Source organism: Cololabis saira, chromosome 19, assembly GCF_033807715.1.
Source record: "Cololabis saira isolate AMF1-May2022 chromosome 19, fColSai1.1, whole genome shotgun sequence".
In the NCBI taxonomy this organism is placed as follows: Eukaryota; Metazoa; Chordata; class Actinopteri; order Beloniformes; family Belonidae; genus Cololabis; species Cololabis saira.
Genome location: NC_084605.1, coordinates 33165029 through 33190775, shown reverse-complemented (window position 1 = coordinate 33190775; position 25747 = coordinate 33165029). Strand labels below are relative to the sequence as shown.

Sequence of the window (25747 nt, the reverse complement as noted above, 5' to 3'; positions counted from 1 at the left end):
TCACAAAGGTTGTTCACAACCAAGCATGATAATAAAACTTGACATTATGTATAGATAGACAGGTCAGAATATAATGGCAGGCAGATTCTAAATGGTAATTTTTCAAGCTACATGGAGGAGAGTAAAATATGAAGTGTGTGCGTGCTGTTTGTGTGGCGAGGGATCAACTGAAGGACAAACTAAGAACTCCCCCGAGGTGTATGCAAAGCATTTGCCACATTAGAGCTGTGAAGAGCGCAAATGGGCCGTATTTTAATCACAGGAGAGAAGCCTGGGATATGGCGAATCCTAGTGTTTGTGTGTATGTATGACTTTACGACTCTCATTTGACCGATAACCACCAGTGGGAATCTGTATTTTGACAGTATGCATGACCTGAACCCTTTTCTAGATAGATCAGGAATAACATGCATTATGCACATTATGAGTCTGAATTAAAAAAAAAAAAAAAAAAAAAAAAAAAAAAAAAATCACAAAAAGGTACATCTTGTGATCATCAAAAACAAAACTTGCCAATTATGGTTTACCTAATTATTTAAATCTACTGAACTCAGTCTCTTCAAATAAAATGTGTACAAGCAAGAACAGCGATCAGCTTTTCTTTTATGCCTTGGTTTCTCTACACAAACAATCAATCAAACAACGTTTGCTCGTAACTGCCTTGGACGTGCCTTGACATCATAACAAAGTAGTCCTGTCTCCTTTTCTGCAAGAAGGTGACCAGAGAAGGTGGAGATGGCTAATGAGGTAGCCAGACTTCCTCCTCTTATTCTCTTTAATAAAATGCTACATTTCTCTTGAGTGTACGGAATACCACACAAAGTGAAGTAGTGCTACAAGAAAAGTAGCTCTAAAGAAGCTCCTGCGTAGTAAAGACTCCTGCAGTAAAAAGCAAAGCAGCAGGTTATCAACCCCTCAAGCTGCTAATTCACTGCTGTTTCGGGGAGGGGTGGAGGTGGGTGTTTGGTTGTCAGTGAGGTGCTGGCTAAACACTCCTGAGTATTCCTCCATCAATGTGAGCTCCTTTATCAAAGTGAGGGTCAGGGAGGACTGCGTGGCCGTCATATTTCCAGGAGACAATTCTCAGACACCAGGCCTCGCTTCTTCCCGCTGCTGAGCTTGAGGAAGCCATCAATCTCCTCGTTCTTCCCCACACAGATCTGCAGAGGGGGAGTGGTGGGTGAGGGAAGGAAGTAGGGGAGCAGGAGGCACAGGCATGAATATGAGAGCTTTCGGATTGACCGAGGTTTGCCGAGAGCCATAATATGCTGTCGTGTGTAATCTCTGCAGTTTCTGCATTAATTTGCATAAACTGTGTGTGTGTGTACGCATAAGACTAAAAAAAGATCTGTCCGAGTTTGAGCGCTCACCTGGGCCTCTTTCACAGTCATCTGGCCTTTGTCTCGGTTACCATGGAAACCGGCGGTGACCTTCCACACCCGCTCACCAGGGCGGACCCGCTGCACGAAGTTGGCCGGGAAAAATCCCACCTTGTCTTTGCTTTTCCCCTGGTAAACACACCCACAGAGGGGCACACAAACACAAACAGACGTAAACATTTGGTCTGCTTGTCTAAACAGATACTTTGAGTCTGACATACTGTCCTCAAGTTCGATAGAGAAGAAAAAAAAAAAAAATCGGTTATTTCTGATTTTTAAAAATTAAGGTTGGAATAAATTTCCTGTTTCTATAGAAAACAAATCCCTTTTGCTGCTCATTTGACAAAGTGAAACCACAGCACATTAAGATTCTCCCCCCTGTTTCAACATAATGTTACAGACAGCTTTATTTTCAGACTTCGACTTCTTTTTTTATTTTATTTTATTTATTTGCTCTGTCTTATGATTGTATGTTGTATTTCTGTATGTTTTATTCTGTAAAGCACTTTGGTTCACCTAGAGGTGACTGTAAAGGGCTATATAAATAAAGTACATTTACATTTACATTGTTTGTGTGACCCATTGCTTAAATATCCACCACATTAGTATTTGAGTATAAAGCTCCTTTTCAAAAGAACCTGCAAAATTAGCAAGAAAATGGAAACAAAAAGACATTTTTTTGAGGTTCTGTTCCCTAATTAGCGACATCATCACAAGACAAAAAAAAGCCTTTGTGTTGATTGGAGCACTAATCCCTTGCCATTCTTCTCAGAGACTCTGGCACACAAGCATGCAAAGCTCATGAGTGGTGGAGTCATGTGAATCCAATTTTGTTTTTGCAGTTTTGCTTATTTGCAAATGCTTGCTCCTCACATAAAGCCAAACCATGTTGACAATGACAGAGGAAGATTTCGGTGGTTTGTAGATATGAATTACACAGCTAAAGCTCCTGTAACACCACCCATTAGAAATGATTGAGTAACTATGCTTAAAAATCTGTCATTTTGCATAAATGTGCATCAGTTCTGAAATACAGACTGCACTGTGTTTAAAATCAAATCACAGTTGCAGCATTTGTACTTGAGTAATATGGTGTTCTCCAGCAAGGGGGCCATGAAATGTATATTTGAAGATATTTTATTGGATTATTCAGCACTTCTCAACTTAATTCCATGCTGAAGCTTTTTGTACCACACATTTTAAAACATGATTATTGAGCAGCCATTCTACTGAAGCAGATATCCCTGGTGTTTCGATTATGTAACGACAGGTCTGCTTCTGCAGGTACAGTTTAAATTTTAAACTGTCTCATTAAAAACTAACTGCAAATCGGTCTTCCTCCTGCTTATGCGTACTTGCTGTGCTGAAATTCACACCTGCTGTCTTTCAAGTACATCAACTACAAACACATTTGCTCAGGGGGGGTTAAGCAACCTGAGGGTCATTCACTATGCATGTGGAACTCTGGCATGTATGCAAAGGCAATCTTGATATTTTTAGAAATTATATTTTATTCACAAAAGCCATTGCTGAGTAGAGAGAAAGAAAATGTAATGCTCCTGAAATATTTAGTGGCTGGAATGTACTACAATGCTGCCCACCTTCCACCAGTCTTCATTGGAGTCATCTGTGACTTGAACTCTGTCACCAGGCCTGCAGGCACACATTATTTGAGTAAGTGCTTGATGAGGTACATTTTTATTCATTCAGCAGTAACCTTCCTGCAAACAAACCATCTCAAGTTCACAGAAAGCTACTTAAACAAAGGTGTGTTTTGTTGCTGAATTATATTCCCTCTCATGCTAAATATAACATATACAACTTGCAGTTCGTTATTTCAGCCTAGCATATACAGTAGCTACACAACCCATCCATCCATCCATCCATCCATCCATCCATCCATCCATCCATCCATCCATCCATCCATCCATCCACCCATCCAATCACTGACCAAACCTGAGACAGCTGGAGAAGTTTGTTCATGATTAGTGGGCCAAAATACTTGTTTACAGGTGCAAAAGTCTCATTGAGAGCTACAGAAAGCACTTTACTGCAGTGATTGTTGAAAAGGTTGTGCAACAAAATATTAAGTAAATGGTACCGGCTAATTTGCCCAGGCCAGTTTGATTTCAGTTTTTTTATGATTCTGATAAATCCCAATTCAAAAGCGATGTTTAATTTTAATTGGTCTATTTTCAGTAAGTTATCATTTGTGGTCACTTATGTCAGTTTCAAGTTATTTCAGTGAGCATTGTGGATGTTTCCTTTCTCTTTGATGGAAAGATGCTAACAACACATTTGTCCACATCTGAATATTTATTCTGTATAAAAGTTTAAATATGGAAAATGCAGGTTCCTCCCGAAGCCAATCAAGCAGTTTATCTCCACTTTCAGTCTTTACATAGAGCAGTTTGGAGTTTAATGAGAACATGTTTGCATGCCACGAGGGCAACTGATGTAGCTACAGTATGTACCTACATTAGAATAAAGGGCTATTTAAAGCCACTGACAAGACTCAAAAATTATTGTATGGACAGGGTCCCTACAGACAAAATGAGGCAGTTTTAATGTATTTATTGTATTGTATTTATTTGTATGTGTATAAAGATGAGTGTTCGTATAGGAATCTCTGTCCTATATCGTCACAAGTCTGAACAAATTGACTACAGTTATGTGCAAACTACTGTCTACAGATGCAAGAGGAGGGGTTAATAGTCTTTGCATGTGTGCACTTTGACGGAGCTGCTGCCTAATTCCACTGTACATGTACATTGATAATAAAGGCTTTCTATTCTATTCTATTCTAATGGCCTCAGCTTCATTCCAATTGTATCTGTATTTAATCCATCCATCCATTTTCTAAACCTGCTCATTCCAAGGTCACTGGGGTCTACTGGAGCCTGTCCTAACTCTCTCCAGGAAAATAGCCAGGGTACACGCTATTCCATTGGAGGGCCACATATAGACAACCAACATGCTCACAATGACACTTGGGAACAATTTAGAATCATCAATTCACCTAACATACATGATTCTGAACTGTAGGAGGAAGTCAGAGTACCAGAGAAATCCCACACAAGCACAGGGTGAATATGTGAACTCCACACAGAAAGACTCCTGCCTGTACCTGGTACAAGTGTTACAAGTTGTAGTTACACATCAGTATAGTCTAGTCCAGGAGTCGGCAAACCGCGGCTCTAGAGCCGCATGCGGCTCTTTAGCGCCACCCTAGTGGCTCCCTGGAGCTTTTTCAAAAATCTTTGACCTTTTTTTCCCTTTTTTTCCTCTTTTTTTCTTTCTTTTTCCTTTCTTTTTTAATCTCGACATTTCGACTTTTTTCTTGACATTTTGACTTTTTCTCGAAATTGTACTTCAACATTAATCTCGACATTTCAACTTTTTTCCCGAAATTTTTACTTTTTTCTCAACATTTCGACTTTTTTCTCGACATTTAGACTTTTTTCTCGAAGTGCATAATGAAAAAAAAAATCTTCCCCCAGTTATAACTAATATAGACACATGAAGCATGTGTTGTCTTCATTCTAAGGCTTATACAAGACTTTTCATTTTTTGCGGCTCCAGACATATTTGTTTTGTGTTTTTGGTCCAATATGGCTCTTTCAACATTTTGGGTTGCCGACCCCTGCTCTAGTCCATTATAAGGAGACACAATATGGCACCACTTCACACAGTATTACTATTAATTGGCTGTAAACTGAATATGGTGTAATATGAGCATTTGAAACATTTTTCTTGCTCGTGTTCTTTATTTCTTTTAAATCTTAGATTAAAAATGGCCTTAAATAAATATAGAACTTGGTTGCTGGAAGTTGCTTCGTGGGAAACAGCAAACACAGCTGCATTCACTGAAACTGATTTGTCCATCCACATGATACAACACAGTTTAGCAAGTATCTTGTACATTATCAGAGCGGTTTTACTGTACTTTTAATCTCCTGTTAAGAACGCTGACAATCCGCATTGCCCACTGGTCTCACCAGAGCAAGGTCGAAAGACTGAATATGACAGCTACTTGTGTCATGTATATTTAATTTTTTTCCCCCCTCAGGCTGCCCTGCCAAGTGAAGTACTAAAAATGCTGACATATAGTCAAATAAAGTAAGATCATGAGTCCACCAATATATGAAGCTTTTTGGTTATAATTAACTTGTTTCTGTGTGTCTTGCTTTTAAATTTGTAACCAAACAGTAATTCACATGGCTTAGTAAACACACACCTTAGTCCATATAGTTAATTTAATTTGATCTAATTAGAAAATACTGTATGAAGAGTATGCTGATATACAGTGGCCCAGAGAAGTGAGATTAGGCTGCTTCAGGTTTTTTTGGCCCCTGCAAAATTCAGAGATAAATGTTTATTCCCATTTTTTAAAACAATGCTTTTTTTGCCAATCTCAACTTAGTGTAGGCTAATGAAATTCAAAATGCAGTGGCTGAATTTTCACCCAGATCCGTGTATTAATGGGTTACCGTACATGTGATTCTTGCTTGTGCTGCTAGAGGAGATGATGCACCAAATGAACAGAATATTTTTTCCACACACTCTTCTCCAAAACACTTTGCATATCAGTACGCTAAACGATTTAGCTTAATCGGCCAGAATGCTGCCATTACCGCATGGTCGATGTTACTGTCACTACTTCTGTTTAATTTAAAATACAGAACTGTAAATGTCACAATACACCCAGGTAATGAGAAGAACTTGTCCTGTCATTCACATATGTAAATCTTTTCTTGCAGGTGTCAAAACACAGCAGTTTCTTGCAGCTGTTTGACTTTCTTGGCCACCCAACATGCTCTTGTCTTCTAGTTTGAACCAGATACTCCCCTATGATCGTCCTGCTGGTGGAGCAGATGGTGTGCGAGTGTGCTTTCTCACCCGACAACTCGGATTCTTACAAATGCAAAAATGTAGAGAACACAAAGATATCTGACTTACTGTAGTTCCAAATCGTTCTTCTCCTGAGGCAGAAACTTGTAGAGGGCCACATAGGTGTGAATGGCGTGAACCTGCACTCGCTTTGGAGTCTGTCAGAAACAAACAAAAAAAAATTTGGAGAAAAATCTAAAAAGTTATGGGAGACTTTATCCATACCAGGAAAAACAATCTGATATAATAGGGGAACGCTGAATACACACCTTTAGGCTGACCCTGTCTTCTGAATCAGCCTTCTCACTTTCAGGAGGGGTAAGCACTGGAAAGAGGACAAATACATGCACAGAGAGGGTGAGAGGGCAAATATGCAAAGGAGGAAAGACAATATGAAAGAGGGAGAGAGACAGGGAAAGAAATATTGCAAAAAATAAAAAGGAGAGAAAGGGAGTGAGCAAGAAAGAGATTGCAAAAAAGAGATAGCGAGAAAAAAGGACTACATGGTATAAGTTTGTAACGAAGAAACAAATCTGAAGGGAAGGACATTTACTGTAAAACAGAAACATGAAAACCTGAGATGATCCCTTCTCCTGGGACTAAAGTCAGAGTGGGAAAATACAGGGCGCGCGCACACACGCACGCACGCACGCACTATACTGCAAGTATCATTAATGTAGGCCTTGCACTCATTGACATAAGCTTTCTATACTCCTTTACCTGAAACATGTCAGTTTGTATAAAAAAGAAAACTCATCATCTGTGTTTGAACCACTTTAACCCATCATGGCCTGATGAAACATGTGCTTTCACCTTTCAAGCCTGCAGAAATGCTAATGCTACATCAACAATTGCTACAACACATACTGAAATTACAAACTTTACTATCTAAGCTATAACGATAATTATTGGAGGGAAAGAGTGTTGTATAATAAAAAGGGTTAACATCTATTTTTTCCACATTTCTTTAGAGGCTGAGGTAAAAAAAGTTTTTCGTCATCAGTTTCTGGAAAACCATCTGGTTTTAAAAGGTTTAAATGAAATTTTGGTTTGTATGAAAGAGAACTAGTAAAGAGTAAAAAATTACTCTTAATTAGTAATATATATATAAAACAACTGAGTTCTTAACACCAAATACTTTATTTTTTTAATAGCTCAGAAATGTATACACAAGGTTGAAAATCATTTTTCAACTTTTATATTGGAGAACATTTATTTTCTTCCTGAATGGTAAATCAGAAGAATTCCAGGCAGAGGTCATGCATCGTGAATGTGCACAAGTCCTGTTTCTAGTGGACAGTTTGATGAATTATGACAAATACTGCCTCTTTTTTGGCAAATACCTGTGCTTATTACCTGCCGTTATGCAAAATTATCATTTTACGTTCATAAAGCAGTTCTCTGTGAAGTGTCACAATATTCACTTGCTGGCCGCGAAAACAAACTGGAGCCACTGAGCCATGGCCGGCCACATTTCCCTCACAAACAAAAACACATTTCTTTGGAGAAACTATGCAAAAAGTTATAGCAGATCCTTCAGAGTGGAAAACAAACCTAAAGTGAATAATTGTCTGAATTTTACTCACTTCCTGGAATATTTTCTTCTTCAGCTATGGGCTGGTTTTCTAGTTTATCTTGCAGTTTTTCTTCCTATGATGAAGAAAGCAAAAGCCACAAAATACTGATTGTCAGCTTTAAATTGTGCGAGTGAGTGAATCTGGCTGAACATTTTACTATAGGTATTTTACCTCATGACAGGGCGATTCGGAGATGCTGCCAATGCTGGATCGACTCATCTGAGCCAGTGACGTCCCGTAGCGCAGAGCCTCGTACACAGGGTCAATAGTAACAGCATCTGCCTCTACACACAGCCAGACAAATTGAAACAGAACAACATGATGTGCAATCTCATTGCTGACACCTACAGACAGAGGTCCTGTCAGGCGTTATGAAATGAAGACTGCGCGGTGGATACGGTGATTAGTCCAGAAAATCCAGTTGTTTTCTGCTGTGAAAAACAAGCCAGCAGTCCCATCACTCACCCTGGGCAGCAGGAGCCTCTCTGACTACGTCCAGTGGATCAATAGTAAGCAGCGGAGAGCTGAAGTTTCTCTTGAAAGCTCCTGTCTGACATGTCAGTAAAAATACAGGGAGAGAAAAGGAGAACAATGAAGAGTTATAGAGAAATTACAAAGTGGCAGCTGCAATACCATAAAGGGTCATCCAAAACCTGTGTGGTTGTACCTTTGAAAAGCAGACCTGCAGTAAAGTGACATGAAACCTGAGCTGTTGAAATTGTTCCTCGGTGGAAGCTATGGAGAAAACTCAATGCCCTTCAGCTTCATAGACAACATTCAAACAGACAATACGTACACAATAAATATCTAATCTGTTTCCAGGGGACAAAACCAAGGAAATTAACCCAACTGGGTTTATAGAGCATGTGCAGAGAAATTCATGAATAACTTTTCTTGATGTGCTAACAGTTTGTATTTTGGGTAAATTATATAATCTTATTATATAATCCAACCAAACACAATTACATTTATCTGACTGATTGAAATACCACACCATGCTGTGAAAGATAAAACACAGACATTACTAGGGATAGGTAGTGTGAAATGACACTAAATTGCAACTAGCTCTGACTGGTCAGTGCAAAAGTACCATCAAACTCAGAGAAGCAATTCACTAATGATGACTAAGCTGCTGGTGTCAGTAGATTGCATTCAACTTACAAGTGTGCTTAGGAGTCCCAATTCTGTAAATTGCTTTAGCAAAGCAGCAACTGATGCAACATCAACACTAAAGCCTGCTCCTGGCTCTGGTGCAGTTGAGATTTCCTGATGTAAACATGCAAATATCTACACGTCTTTATGTTAAGGCAATACTTACTGACATCACGGAAACAAGTCTGCAGTTATTAACTCATTATATATTTTGTAGTGTCTTTTCAATACATCTATTATAATTCAGGTTTTTAAAGTGTCTTAGAGGTCTCACTGGGCTTTTTTCAGAAATATTTTCAGTCCTTTACTCCAACAAGGTCAAGTTAAGCCATGCTCCTGTCAGTGATTGGTAATAATTTGCTATGTCTAATTCAATGGCTCACATTTGAATGTAGCTGCCTTAATAGCCACAAATGACTGCTAATTTGTTTTGCAAATGGTTTGAATTTTCAACTGGAAGCCGTGCTTGCAATGGGTGGTTGCAGTTTAAACTGAACCTGGTCAATGCAACACTGAAATTCCCTGCATGTCTGAAGTCCTAGAACACCCCTTTTCTGTGGAAACGCCCTAAGCTGTGGGAGCACATGACAGACTGAAGGTTATGACATTCAGTTACAGCAGCGCACATAATGCTAATAGTTCAAGATAAGTGCAAAGTATAGGTACACAGTTAATACACATGTGAGGTCAGAGCACTGTCAGTACAGTACAAATAAGTGAAGAGAGTGAACTTAGAGGGAAGAGTGAGTGTGTCTGACATTATGTAAATAAGTTTGAAAGCATATGGTGTACTTCATGTTAAAAATAATTTATGCATAGCTGTTGTATTAGAGGACATTTTATCTGAAACAGCCTGTCCTAACTGCATGTCAACTACACGTTTGGTCCTGGCAACAAAAGGTAAATTATTGGTGTTGACATTTTTTCCTCTGAGCCCTTTGTAGGAGGAAGAAAAATAGTCATGATGAATGAGATGACCCTGCTTCGGTATGCTTTTCCCTTTTGACAGAAAAACTCAACCTGACAGTAATGAGTCAGCCCATAATCACCTGATATGTAAACTGTGTACTGTACTGTGGGTAACTGAGTGAACTGTGCTGGCACCACAGAACCAAAATAAATCCCTCTGAGCAGGTCTGATGTATTGATATATAAAGGTTAGATCAGCTTATATGATCTATTACTGAATTATTGCACTGACTTGTGGCAACACAACATACATGTTCCCAAAATCTCCAGTATACCTGACGGAGTGAGGCTGAAGTGTTTTTATATGAGGCTTCAGGAACATTTGTCCATGTGGTCTGAGCCACTACAAAAGGCCTGTGTCTGTCAAATTCAAGATCAACCGGTGCAGATCTGGCACTCCGTGGCTTTGATATCAGGCTGTGCTTCTTTTTTTAGAAACAGGGATATGTTTAGCTCCAGAACATGACGTGAGATAATATTACAAAGACCCATTTTCACGAAAAGGCACAGATGAATGTCCCCTATTCTGCAAATAAAAGGTTTATAAAAAGACAGCATCTCAACTTTATTTATATATTTTCACATCTCCTGTATTTTAATAATAATATGTAATGAATAGCAATCTATTTATTATTATCTTATTTTTGTTTAATCGCATCGAACAGCTAAACTACATCAATATCCTTTTTTCTTTTAAAAACATATCTTCATGAAATTATTTTAGTTTGAGCAAACATTCCACATGCATGTATCATGTTTGAGATAACTGATGAAACGTTCAACCACTGCTGGAGATCATTTTGAATGATCATAAATAATGTTTAAGCTTAGTGCTAATGTTTACATTTTAGAACGTATATTACTACTTAAACAACTAGGGCTTGTTAATGTGGCCAAGTTCACTTTTGATACTGTAGCATATTTTTTGGTAAAAACTTTCTTGGATTGATCCACTTGTCAAAATCAACCTGGATTTCAAAAGCTGTAGACCTCAAGTGTCAGCGCTACCTCTCCTTTTTCACTCCTGCTTTGGAAAAGCTGTTGATAAAAGTGCAAAAATAGCAAGTGGACTTTGTTGACAATATTTCATCTCTAAAATCTTTCTATATGTGGTTCACATCTTCCATACAGCTGCATACTTTCTCTCATCAAATTGGTTTTTATAGATATGAACTCCTGCAGGAGAATGCTTTTTTGAATCATATGCTTTTTTGAGACCTCCTGCATAGTCAACGGTTATAAATAATGACTCAGGTGTTTCTGATCTTTTTTATTCTATTCTCCTGGCTATATTGTTTTATTCACTTTGTTGTATGGTTCTTCAAATAAAAAAGTCTGACCTCAACTGGAACTGTCCTATGTATAAAGAAAACATATTCAGAACTGGGGGTAGATGAATTGCTTCCTCCACATTACTGATACCTACTACTACTATACTATCATAAGGGACTTACATCTGATATCTACCTTTTATTTACACTAAGTAGCTGCCCAACATTATGTACCACAACACAAGAATAACAATGTGTGCATGCGTATGTGCAAAGTTTTCATGCACTGATAAATCTTTTGTGCAGTACAAAGCTCTAATAAAACTGTAATACAATTTTAAGTTTAATTATAGTATTGATTAACAAAAGGGTTGACGTGACTCCAGAGTAGTTTAAAGCTGCTTGATTCTGCAGATATTTTAAAGTAATTGGTCACATATCACTGCGCTCAGCAAATGAACTGAAAACAAGCCAAGGCTGGAGTAGTCAGTCATCAAAAAAGTATTTTTCATTTTCAATTAAGCATCTTCACTCTCAGCTGTGAAGGCTGTGACAAATGTGGAACTAATTTTAACAACCATCCACCACTATTGTACAATATACTATTTTGTTTTATTGCCTCTTTATTTAAACGTAAATCATCCATTTTATTTCTACTATGTAATGTTTTAATATCTCTGTAAAACACTTGTTGAATTTTGCTATACAAATAAACTTGCCTTAACTCTAAAAGTCTGGAATATAGACAATTGAACTTTCATTTCTTTTCATGAAGATGTTTCACCTTCCAACTAGAGGGCATTGTCAGTTTATCTGTGTCTTTTGGATGGAAGGTGAAATGTATTCCACAACAGAGAAAAGTCTAGTTGCCTTGATTCAAGCCTTTTAGACTTACCATGACCTGGATGACTGAGAATCTATAGAAAATACACTGTCCAAAAACATAATCTATCTGTATCCAAATCTATATAAAGTCCATCTGTATGATTATTTATTTTTCCACATTTCATTTTAGATTTCTATTTTCAATATCAAAAACAACTGCTGAGCAATTGCTTTAATTGCTGCCTACAACCTCCACTAAATTCCTGCAATTTCATGGAAATGCCTAATCCGTGCTATGATAAGTGTGCAGTGATAAAAAAGGACATTGCTGTAGGCTTGGCAGGAGCCTGCCGTGTCACATCCTTGAAGGATTGTGTCCCCCTCAAATGCACTGAATTTCACACTGAATTAGCCAGACCAGCTGGTATAGAGAGATATTGATTTTCCAAGGGAGTTGAGAGGGGAGGAAGGAAATGTAGTACCCAGAAAAGGGAGAGAAAGACAGGAAGAGATTATGTGAGTAAAGAAACACATGCAGGAGGAGGAGAAAAGAAACCTAATGATGTGAACTCCATCAGTATCATCCTTAGCCTTCACCCCTTGTTATGGTATTTATAGTGAGGAGATAATGCTAGGCCTCTGCTACCCTTTAATGTTTATTAGTCTTTGTATACAGTAGAGTGCACATTCATCCTCATTCCTTGTTCCAATTAGCCCCGCCGTTTTGCCTTTTCTGGTTTGAAAAATGTTTAATCCTCTTTCAAAAAGCCAGAGCTTCTGAGACTGAGCATATCATAACTAAGGGCTATGTCATATGACTGAGTGGGACAACAGCAGCATACAGATGCCATTTCATTCTGCTGACAGTGCATTCTGGGTCAGGTTTTTCTCTGCAGGGAACATGCTTATTCCCAGTGCATTAAAGAAATTACACTAAGCATAAAAAATGTAATTAATTATATGACAAAACATTTGCCTGTGGTAAGCCAAACTGCTCTGGGTTGGCACCAGCAAGCAAAGTACACGGAAATTAATAATATTAAATCAGTGTAAAACCAACCTGCCCATTTAGGCATTTAATCCTAATCTGCTGTCTGCACTAGGGTGGCACCATTTCCTTTCACAAAATAAAACAATAAATGTGTTTCATTTTAAATAAACTAAAGAGTGTGAGCTATAATTTTAAACTGCTGTGCAATGAAGAAGCTGAATAATAACTTTACTAACTATACTATAACTTTCATATCAAATACATGTCGCTGGTAAAGCAGGAAATTCTCTTGCTTTTGGAAGACTTTGAGACACTATAAGACCGAAGGCTAGAATAACTAATCAGGGCTGGGCGATATATCGAGATTTTAATATATATCGATATATTTTCAAACGCGATATGGTACGAGACAATATCGTTTATATCGAAAAAATATATATGTATTTTTTTTTTTTGATTTTGATATAGCTTATTTTGTGACAAATTGACTTGAATGTTTTATTTGAGATTTGCACAAATGTTTTGTTATTTGCACAACTGTCAACCTCAATGGAAAAGTCTGCCTGTTACCGTCTACATTGTATTAATTGCACAGTGTATTTTAATTTAATTGTTATGCAGGAAAGGGATATTTGTTTTATTTTATTCAAGAAGCATTTTTATTCTATATATGCAGGCAGTTTATTCTTATTTAATTTGTTTTATACATTTTGATATTGTGCAGACCTCTGTTAATAAATGTACCTGTGTGACATTTGGCACGAGGCTTTGTATTAAAACTGACTGTTTTTTTAAAGGGTTTGCCTCAGAAAAAAATGAAGCTAACAGAGATGCTATGCTATAATGCTTTGGGGGAAACCCCAATTATGGCACAGAAAAAATATCGATATATATCGAGTATCGCCATTCAGCTAGAAAATCGAGATATGACTTTTGGTCCATATCGCCCAGCCCTATAACTAATAATGGAAAATAACATGCTATGAAAAAAAGAATTACCTACAACACAGACAGCTAATTTTCTCGAGATATGACAATCATAAAAGGGTGCAAGTTTATTTATCTGCTGCTTTATTGCAACCAACTTTAGAGTTCTACAGTTCAGCACCAAGGACAGCTCATAAAAGTCACTCATAATAAAGGCATTAAAGACAAGCTGCTGTAGTAAGAAATATCAAGGAAAACTTTTTAAACATCCACCACTGCTCTCTCTGAATGGCCCTAAATATCTCTTAAAAGCTGAATGTTAAATCTTTGTTCAACGCTTCTACTGAAATTTTGCCATATGGCTCATTTTACTGTATGTTGCAGGAATAACTGAACTTTAAAGGAGCATGAGGCAGGATTGAGGCAGGATTTATGAAAAAAATTTGTATACGTTTTAAGTTTTCTATTAATAATGCCAGAGGAAGCGTTCCAAACCAAAACGAATGAGCCCTCTAGTTTATCTCTCTGTTGCCTTGAACAGGCTGTGTGCTGCAAAATGTGCTGCAATTCGGGGGCCGAATTTCCCGCGCCGTCCTTTAAAGGAGCATGAGGCTCCTTTTAAGAAATTAGACTCTCTAGCGCCACCCTTCGCCACGACGGCCGTCGGGGGTACTGCAGCCAACAGCAAAGCCGGCACGGGAGAACGGGGAGAACGCGCATGCAGCGTCATTTGACGTCACATCCGCAGCCCAGCGCGGGAAATTCGGCCCCCGAATTGCAGCACATTTTGCAGCACACAGCCTGTTCAAGGCAACGGAGAGATACACTAGAGGGCTCATTCTTTTTGGTTTGGAACGCTTCATCTGACATTATTACTAGAAAACTTAAAACGTATACAGATTTTTTTCATAAATCCTGCCTCAAGCTCCTTTAAAAAAGTCTGATGTGAGGTTTTCTTACCTTTCCATTACAGACCAGCTGGGAGAGCTCAGAGGAGCACCAAAGATGGGCTGCCATCTTACAAGCCTTACAACGCAGACCCTGTTTGGAGTTCCCTGATATGAGACAAAAGAAACTTTAACAGTTTAGTTTGTTACAAAGATGACTGATCTCTGTTATCAGCAACATGTTAAAGCCACCGAATGATATTAATAATGGCAACAGGAGCAGAAGTGGTTGGAAATAAGAGTGTTGGCTTGTTTACAGCATTATATGTGCACTAAAGCTCTATCTATTCCATGATTTGAGAGATACAGCATTTGACCTTTATCTTTTAAATCATTTCACCCACCTTGGATCATATGTTTGCAACGCTGGCAGGTGGTAGGCCTACGGAAGACATGCTCCTGGAAACAGTGGGTCTTGCCTAGTTGAGACTTTAGCTGAGTCTTGGAGGTCACACAAAATGACGGACTGATAGACGGGGAATGTGATGACAATGAAGGGTTAGGACTAATAGACGGAGATAGAGAAGGAGAACGCTCATAGCCCAGTGGGGTCTCTGAGAAGGGAGGAGGAGATGGCAAAGGTGGAAGAGTGGTGATTAGGGCTGAGGGTGACCGTGATTCACCATTGCTGCGCTGGAAAAAGTTGTCCACACTCTTGCTGCGTATGACGGATTTGAGAGACAATGAGCGCTTCAGTCGCTGCAGCTGAAAGAGAGAGTGAACAGCTTTAGGGAAAATATCTTCTACTGATTTACAACTGCAACAATTTCTTGGAGAGGTGCCATTCAAATAATACAGTAATGCAAACCGAACAATGAAGCATGAAAAAAAAATTAAAGGTCATGAGGACTAATCTAAAAGAATTACATCACAGAACACCAATTATGTGAATGTCAAGGCTGCAAGATTTAAATCACTTCTCTCCAAAAAGAGCATTCACTCTCATCTAAAGATCACAGACAGCAGGCCAATATACCAAAGTCTTATAGTGTAGGTACACACATATATATATATATATCTCAAAAAAGGGCAGACAAGCTAGAACAAGATTATCAATAAGAAATATGTATCAAGTTTCAAATGCTCACAGACATATGCAATTTACAATTAAGTTTGCATACAGTAACTAAAATCTAACGTGGGACACAAACAGTAATAATAATCATGATTTTTTTTTTGATTAAATTTTAAGGGGCATACTGATTATGCTACAGTATATGCAAAAACAGATCTAATACAACTACAACAACAAGACGACAGCTATATTGTTATGTATATTATTTACAATTTATGAGTCTGATAGGAAACAAAGATGTCCAGTAAGGAAAAGGCTTTTTACTGCTGATCCCCAGGGCATGTCCACCAGTGTCCTGCTGCTGCTGATTGTATAAAAATGGCTACCTGAAACTATCATTTCCCAGCTGCACCCATTTTTGGTTTCAACATCCCATCTGGGTCTCTGATAGTAAATTTCCAGGTACCTCTCATGTTAAACACTTAACATAAAAGTTACCATTGCAAATATTAGAGCTCTTCTGAGCAAATAATTCAGTGATCTTAAATGCACACACATAGTCTATCCTCTTGAACTGAGGGTTGCAACCTCAGATAATTCACTATGCGTTTGCCGTGGCACAAAGTCACTTTCAAAAAGTGATTTTGACTCATTTTAAATGCCATGCAGATTTGTAGGTGTTTATAATTGTTAGACTGAAAAATTTGATTGAAAAACAAAAAAACAAAAGAAAAGCACGCTTATTGTACATTTAAGTAGCCATTATATACTGTACTGTATATGTGGCTATGGAACACAAGAAGGGGCTTTTCTTATGGTATACAAACAGGCGGCCAGCTTGCTGTGTTTGAAAGAGTCAGAGGTTTGTTAAAAAAACAGTCTGTTAGATGAGCCCTCTGACTGTCCTTGGCCTGCCAGGTTTACTCACGATCTTCTGTCTTCAGCTTTTTGTTCTCTTCTCTTATGTTCACAAATTTGCAACCCCTTGTGAATCCACACAAGTCAATAATCCTTCAAATTCATGTTTGATTATAGTTATCGAGCGATCTTCATTTTTGCGCTCGATGCAGCCAGTTATACACACCAAACACATGTTTATCTTTGACTCCATTTGTAGCATGATGCCACCCACTGCTCATCGCCACGTTAAAAAGGAATCTGACAATTACTGCCACTTAGGAGAATTAGGACTTGATTGATATGTAGAACTATTAACTGTGGTGAATCAGATCAATTGAATGATCTGGGGAATCGAAGTAGAGATACAATAAGTCCCTGAGAATGGAGAAGCTCCTCAATTTGCACAAAACCTGGCTGTCTCCGTTTGTGACGGGAATGAGGATGCTATTATGAACCTAAAAGTTCTGGGGAATTTTATTTAAATTCTAAATCTTTGCTATCTGTTTCATGTCTGTTTTACATTTCTGCCTGTATGTAGCATCAGAGGTGCATTTTTCCCCCAGAAAAGAATAAATGACGTTGAACAGGTTCCTTTTCTTTAACTACAAATTCACAGTTGACTATTAGGTCGAGTGAAGAAAAGTCCTCAGTTATTGACCCATAAATGTTTTCACGGGGAGCTGAGTACAGGCTTTTCTTAATGGCCTTTTCTTGGCTTGACTGGTGGCCCATTAAGTAATTGATGCTCCTCTCTATTAGATTTTTAACTTGTTCAGTTTTGTTCATCTTCCCTGTAGTGAGGTGTCTAAACTACGAATCCAAGGGAAAAGGAACAATTGCTTCAGGAGCCAACTAGACAATACATATCTAGCGATTAATGCCATAAAATATCTTCCTGATGTTTTAAAAATATTACATAATCAGGAACCAAGATTTAAAGTAATTATAGTTATAAAAGAACATATACTGAAAGTGGCTTTACAGTACTGCAAAAGTCCTCTAAGACAGTAACAAATATAAATTCCACATTAGGACATCCAATAACTGATTATAATAATTATTTATCTATATATTTATTTATACATAAGTATAAAAAGAACTTTTCCTCATACCTTATGGGTATAGTATTTGAATTTTCATGCACCCGGACCGTATATACTTTAGGTGAAAATAGCACTGCGTTTGGTTCATGACAGGTCTATTTCAGCTCCTGTCCCTTCAACAGACTGTACAATGTGGATGTATCTATATCTGTAAGTGCATGAGGTCATCTCTCTGCAGAGGTACCCAACGCAACTAAGATAATAAGGCAAAAAACTGTGTATGTGCTACAAACCCATGGACATTACATTTGGATGACTGCTGGTTGAAGATCTCAGTTGCAACCCACATTTATGCAACCGTAAACACAATCAATTGTGATATAATTATGCAGATTACTTTCAGGGATTAATAAAGGATTGATCTAAACTGAATTGAATTTCAAATTTTAAAATGATTTTCCTTTTCAGAGTCGATACCAAATTATATTAAAACAATGTTCACACTGTTCATGTGTGCATCTGCGGTAATTTCAATGGTGAGCTCACTGAGAACTGCAATTTACATTTACTGCACCACAGCTACTACAAAACAACCACTTTAGAGGGGTTTAGTACAGGGAGCCGCCAGCAACATGGCTATTTTGGAAAATGCATACAACTAACGCATGTAATGGGATGCAAAGCATTTATTATTAAAGCAACTGTAATGATACTGATCAAAGCAGAGTTTGATCTGCACCGTTTCTCTCTGGTCCTCTGGTGTGTAGACTGACTTATATTTGATTTGTTCCAAATATCCGCTCAAATTATAGTCATTTCTTTTAGGATTGGTGACAATTTGAGATGCCTTCAGGGACAACAACTTCACTTATGATCTTGAGTCTGCAGATCAGCCACTAAAACAATAAAAAAATGTGTGTTTGTGCATGTGCATTACACTGCACTGCACCACCCTGAATTATCTCTAGGACTTAATGGTTACAGTTTTATGTACTCAACGCTGTGGATAATAATATGGAGGTAGAGCTGCTGATTTACTGTTTGAAAGTGTCTCTCTTTTTTTTTTTAATCTTGTAAGAATTTTCAGTGGAAACAGAGCAGAAGTCTGAGGTTTAATTTCAATGAATGTCAATCTCTACATTTCTCTGTGGAACTCTTATGTTCCTTGGTAAGGTTTTGAAATGTCTATTTATGGATGGCGGAGATGGGAACCCATCACATTGTGAACTACTGGCAGTAATTAGCTTATCACGTAGTGAGTAGTGCGTGTACTAGAGCAGGCTGTGGATTGACGTCTGCATTGACGAAAACAGTAAACACACACCATTTTGGGAGAATGAAAAAATGTATAGGAAGAAAAGAGGTTAAAATTTCAAACCAGTACCAGCTTTAGCATTATTTATAAATACTTGGTGAAATTTACTATAAATAGGTTGATGTGGGAAATGCTGGGATTAATTAATAATTAAGAAAAGCGATGTAGTTGTTGAGAAACAGTTCCTATGAAAGCCAAATATTATTCTTGTTGCCACTGAAATGAGACTAATGTTGTCTAATCTCTTTATGTACAATTTAAAAAGGTAATGCTGTGAGTCACCTCTTGGGAAATTGCATCAAATAGGAAAGAGATATATTTAAATACTACTTATAGCATAATGATAATGAGTACTTTGATAACCCTCTGCAAGACATCTAACTTAATTTTTCCTTAAGTTGTATTTTTTTTTTAAAAAAGCACAATATTTTGCCAAACTGCAGTAGAATGTAGAATGCAAGCAACTGCTCAACAGTATGGGAAAAAAATGCCCGTCAGCATGGTCATTACCCCACAAACTACATCCCATAACGCAATTCATCAACAATTCATACAGCATTTGCTGGTCACAGCATGTGACCTGCTTCCAGTTGTGGCAAAGCAGTCCCACTTTATGGCGGCATACCATTTACTAACAATGACTCCTATACTGTATGCAAAATAAGTTGAATGCAACTTTGAAAACAACCTTGGCCTTCTGACGTCAATATATGCAAATGTGCAGCTATGCAGCAAACTGTAAGACCTCTTCTTAAAAAATAAATAAATAAATATGTTGGACACAATGGAAAACAATACTGGACAATACCGATAACAAATCCAGAAAAGAAGTAATAACAACAAAGTCAAAGTAATTATAAGAAGGAGTCACAAGTGTTTTAATTAGCTGCCAGATTAGCTAAATTGTAATTCCTGTCACCAGCGCAAATTGTATATCCACAAGAGTAAATGTTTAAAGGGTAACGTACGGAATAACCCAAGTGTAGAGAAAACATTACAAAGATAGCTCGGTCCTCACACTGGTTTAACTGGGCCTGTTGCAATAACCAGTTTTTGTTTGGAGAAAGAAAAAAAAAAGAAGGCCACTGCACCATTTTTAAAAACCAATTAATTTCTCAGAGTTCCAGTGTGTCACCTTGTAGTGCACCTATTTGCAAAATTGCAATAAAATACTCAGAACCTTAGAATATGATTGAAAATTAACATTTTCTCATTTTATAGATTTATAATCAAGGATTATAAATCTATGACAGTTTATTACTCAGAAACAGCTCCACAGAAAGTTTTTCCTGCTGCCTCCTTGTTTCTCCAACATACTCAAAAGGTAGTCACTACACTAGCTTCACATCAGCCACATGCTGCATGCATCCCATCTGCATTGCTGAACTGCTGCAACACAACTGCATGTATGTGTATTCACACCGCTGATCTTTCTATTGTGGTGCTGCTCCAAATCATCTACTGCCTCAACAATCTTTTTATGCAGCTATTTTTCTTGTAACAACCTCTGATTGATGGCAAATTACATTATGAACGAAAATTTATGCCTTCAACTATTACAGGGTTGGAAGCGTGTCTGCAGTCAGGACTCTCATAAGCAGTTTATTTTCTCACTGCTAGTTGTAAACCTAATGTGCCCCTTCTATCGTCTCAGGAAACAGCTTGTCTTCAAAATGTTATTGAACAATGTGGGGCCAAATTAAGCACATAATTCTTCTTGTAGTAATCTGACCCTTCAATTAAAGGCGGCCCCTAGGCATGGCTCCAGCTAAAACTTGTTAAATAGAAATGAACCACATCGACCTATTGTGCAAATGGGAAATTGTTAGGCTCACTGACCAAGAAGAAGAAATCGAAAATTTCCTGAACCAGTGCAAAGCTATTTTTTCATAGTTTTTCTATACATTATTACACATTTGGTTAAATTGACCTGCATCATACATGAACATTTATTCCACAAAAAAGAAAACCATGTGTGGAAAAATTGTTAGTCATTTTTAGTAGGTGATGTCCATTCAGGGTGATGTAAAACTGTCCCAAATGATCGATGTTAATCCACTTCAATATCTCCAATTTGCCTCTGAGTCCATGTCTCACTCCACTCTTATCTAAGTCTGAAACAAGAACTTAAAAGCACTAAACTCCATAACCTGAACTTTAGATGCCTTAAACTTTTAATGCTGTTCTTCATCACACAACTATAAAAGGAAATACATTTCCCAGACTACACTGTGATTTACAGTATCTTGCATTATTGCACTAAGCTGCAGTTATACAATGATGAGGCAAAAAGATGCAAAAATGCATGTAAACAATTTGTTAGAGAAGTTAGACAATGCTTATCAAAAAATGTTTATTTGTTTTCCTAGGGTGGGGTTGGTGGTGAACTGAGCTAAAATAGTTTCCTTTAAATGCCTTTTCCTTCTATTTCAAGGATAGTAAAGATGGCATTCACACTAAAACTAAAAGGGCTTAAATGCGTAAGGAGCTTTTGGAGTTGGCTGGTGACTGTAACAGTGGTTTTGTCATGTGCATATAATGGCGAAGAAATTATACTTACACTAGCCTGAGTTTTCTTACGTTCCAAACAGGATGAGGAAAACATAATATTTTGATTTTGTACTTTAGAAATGCCCAGCATGATTTCTTTGCAGAGGCCTTGATCTTAATTCGAACACTGCTATGAAAATCAGCATACAGAGAGACAATAACACATGTAAAACATATATGTAAATGAGCAGTAGAAAGCAACTGTGTTATTTGATGGTTCATACATATATCTTACATGTGGAGAGAAAGTTAACTTTTCTCATCAATGCAGTGAAAGTAAGTATCTATTTTCAGCCCATATTTTATTCCCCAGTGACTTCAGTGTAACCCTGACACTGCACGCTGAACTCTGCAGGATCAGCAGTATTTCTGAAGACAATCAAGGACAGTAGCCCAAAGACTTCATCAGCCAATGCTGGGTAAACAGGAGATGCATAAGCACAATGGTGACGCTGTAAAAAACAAAAAGACTGATGTGTTTCATGAATGATGCTGATGATATTCTTTTGAGTATTTCTCCTCGTTGCTATAAATATCTGTGTCTCGTTGTCTCCCTAAAGCTTTCATCTATTTCTGCACAGATCTGTGCCGTTAGTTTCAAAGATCACCAGGACAAGTCAATCATTCTGACAGGTGGAGAAACAAACATCCCGGTCCGTCACAAATTAGTGATGTGTTCTTGAGAAAGCCGCGATATAGAATAAAACAAATACAAGGAGGCTGACCACACTTTGTTCAAAAATATATACTGTTATATTATAATCATATGAATGCTACATATGCAAACTGGAATGCAATGTAAAAGCTCTGTAGTTGTATATGTTTACTAAACTGCTAAAATTATGCTGCATTCTCACAGAGTGATGCAGTAAAATGTCATCACTGTTAAATATGCAAATAGCTTAAATCTGCACTATTTTGTGGGTAATGACTGGTTTAATGACATGCAAAAAGCTGGAACCATGAAACAATTTAAGAATGAAGCCTGCAGTTTAATTTAGCCAACTGATTCCTGATTTTCTTTTTTTTTAATCTTTATGCTGCCAGTCCTGACAGTGCATCGGCTGACTTATCCCTAAGTAACCTTTATCCTTTCAAGCACTTAAGCAACCAGCAGCACCCAGCAACCCTAGCCAATGGAGGGAGGTGACCATGCAAGAAAAACAAAGGGTTTAAACGAGAGCATACAGAGAAGTGTAAGTGTTAGGTGGAAAAGATCATCGCACAGAGTAAACAGGAAAGAGAAAAAGGATACATCATTTAAGTGGAGGGCATTAAAAGGAGAAAAAGCTGATAAGCGCACAAGTGAAAACTGAACCTGAAGGGCAGTCTGATGGAAAATGTTGCTGTAATTTCAGTCCCATAAATATGTCTTTGTTTTGGCTGAATATTGGTGAGCTGTGTGAGGACCCCGGGGACTGGAGCATAACATCACCTTGCATTATCAGCATTTACATCCACTTCACAGACTTTATTAAACTTTACGTAGCGTACAGCTCTCATTTCATCCACTGCTAAACATTGTGGAACTCCGATGAGCGGTTTGACATTTTAAGAAACGTGCCCGCTCTCTTTTCCTGTAGAACAGTATATAAGCTGAACAATAACTGTCATGATAATGGTGTAATATATAGCTATGGCCAGCAGCTGGCCCAAACAACAAATCCACCTACAAGTTTCCCTAAAGCTCATTATGACAGCTATTGGGCTGTTTGCTTAAAAATTACAAAAACTAATGGACAAGAACATAAATTGTCAATCTGTAGGTTACTTGCCAAATTTTATTCTTGCCCACAACCACTTCTTGGAGTGTCTGCTGTCTGCCACTTTATTATAATTTACCTTGTTGAAATGAGAAAAACAATGTTTTAATAATGAGTAGCCTCTCAAAATGGAGACTATAATGTAAATGTTATATAGATATAAAGTCCACTTCAGCCCTGACTTTTCTGTGTTGCCTTTATAGTCTAGACGGATTTCAGAAAAAAGGCCTTTTATAAGAAGTAAGGAGCATTTATGGGTACAAGCCGGGAACCGGCCTACCTTACATATTTCAAGGGTGCTGAGTCCAAAAAAACCGGTACCCGAGTGAAATTTTGAGTTTTTGACCTTCTAATTTGCATATTAAAATGGCCGCCAAATTGCCCATCTTGCGCAGTTATTGGACCATTTCCTCCTATTTTTTTTTGTAAGTAGGCAATCAAGATGAGGAAATTAAGTTTCTAGATCGATAGTCAAGGGTCAAACAAGGATATAGTGGAGGCTCAGTGCCTTTTTTATGTATATACATATGCAAAATACCAACTTTTAAGGTGAAATTAAGCATTATTTGTGTCATTTTTTAAGGACGACATAAATATTAAATAAAAGTTACTCTGAAATTTTCCCTGTTGATATGACATATGATGTACACCATACTATATGATAACAAAGAAAAAAATCCATTGCAAGTTGTCTGAGATTTCATGTTTTTTTTTGTTTTTTTGTTTTTTTTTTCAAATTAAGCATTTGTTCTCTAAATTCTCTAAAAACCCATGTAAATAGGGAAAAATAATCAAAAAGAGACCACCATGAAACGTACCAAGTTGAATATTTAGATCAGTACATAGCATGGTCAGTCCCATCACTGAGGACCCTTTGCCTGAGGTGAATTAACAGCAAAGAGGATCGTAAGAGTTTCACACGCTTTGGTACCTATAGCCACCTGCAGCCACCTGCAGCCACCTATAGCCACCTATAGCCACCTGCAGCCACCTATAGTCACCTGCAGCCACCTATAGCCACCTGCAGCCACCTATAGCCACCTATAGTCACCTGCAGCCACCTATAGCCACCTGCAGCCACCTATAGCCACCTATAGTCACCTGCAGCCACCTATAGTCACCTGCAGCCACCTATAGCCACCTGCAGCCACCTATAGCCACCTGCAGCCACCTATAGTCACCTGCAGCCACCTATAGCCACCTGCAGCCACTTATAGCCACCTGGAGCCACCTGCAGGCACCTATAGTCACCTGCAGCCACCTGCAGTCACCTATAGCCACCTGCAGCCACCTATAGCCACCTGCAGCCACCTATAGCCACCTGCAGCCACTTATAGCCACCTGCAGCCACCTGCAGTCACCTATAGCCACCTGCAGTCACCTATAGCCACCTGCAGTCACCTATAGCCACCTATAACCACCTGCAGCCACCTATAGTCACCTGCAGCCACCTATAGCCACCTGCAGCCACCTATAGCCACCTGCAGCCACTTATAGCCACCTGGAGCCACCTACAGCCACCTATAGCCACCTACAGCCACCTATAGCCACCTATAGTCACCTGCAGCCACCTATAGTCACCTGCAGCCACCTATAGCCACCTACAGCCACCTGCAGTCATCTATAGCCACCTATAGTCACCTGCAGCCACCTATAGTCACCTGCAGCCACCTATAGCCACCTGCAGTCATCTATAGCCACCTATAGCCACCTGCAGTCACCTATAGCCACCTGCAGTCACCTGCAGCCACCTATAGCCACATGCAGCCACTTATAGCCACCTGCAGCCACCTATAGCCACCTGCAGTCACCTATAGCCACCTATAGCCACCTATAGCCACCTACAGCCACCTACAGCCACCTACAGCCACCTATAGCCACCTATAGTCACCTATAGCCACCTATAACCACCTGCAGTCACCTGCAGCCACATATAGCCACCTGCAGCCACCTATAGCCACCTGCAGCCACCTGCAGCCACCTATAGCCACCTGCAGCCACCTATAGTCACCTGCAGCCACCTATAGTCACCTGCAGCCACCTATAGCCACCTGCAGCCACCCATAGCCACCTATAGCCACCTGCAACCACCTATAGCCACTTATAGCCGCCTGCAGCCATTTATAGCCACCTGCAGCCACCTACATCCACCTACAGCCACCTCCAGCAACCTGCAGCAACCTGCAGCCACCTATAGCCACCTGCAGCCACCTACAGCCACCTGCAGCCACCT

The 25747-nt window shown here is 38.6% G+C and overlaps 1 protein-coding gene across 1 annotated transcript in view; it reads right to left on the bottom strand.

Moving 5' to 3' along the window:
- Positions 1-485: 485 nt before the first annotated feature.
- Positions 486-25747, bottom strand: part of LOC133419168 (SH3 and cysteine-rich domain-containing protein 2-like) — a 29607-nt gene continuing 4345 nt past the window's right edge. Inside the window, exons 2-11 of the mRNA XM_061708186.1 lie at positions 15273-15633; positions 14942-15036; positions 8312-8396; positions 8018-8130; positions 7856-7919; positions 6539-6594; positions 6339-6427; positions 2981-3032; positions 1371-1508; positions 486-1160 (exon numbers count right to left, since the gene is read on the bottom strand). Coding sequence (XP_061564170.1) covers positions 1062-1160; positions 1371-1508; positions 2981-3032; positions 6339-6427; positions 6539-6594; positions 7856-7919; positions 8018-8130; positions 8312-8396; positions 14942-15036; positions 15273-15633 — 1152 coding nt within the window. The 3' untranslated portion in view covers positions 486-1061. The remainder of the gene's footprint in view (positions 1161-1370; positions 1509-2980; positions 3033-6338; positions 6428-6538; positions 6595-7855; positions 7920-8017; positions 8131-8311; positions 8397-14941; positions 15037-15272; positions 15634-25747) is intronic.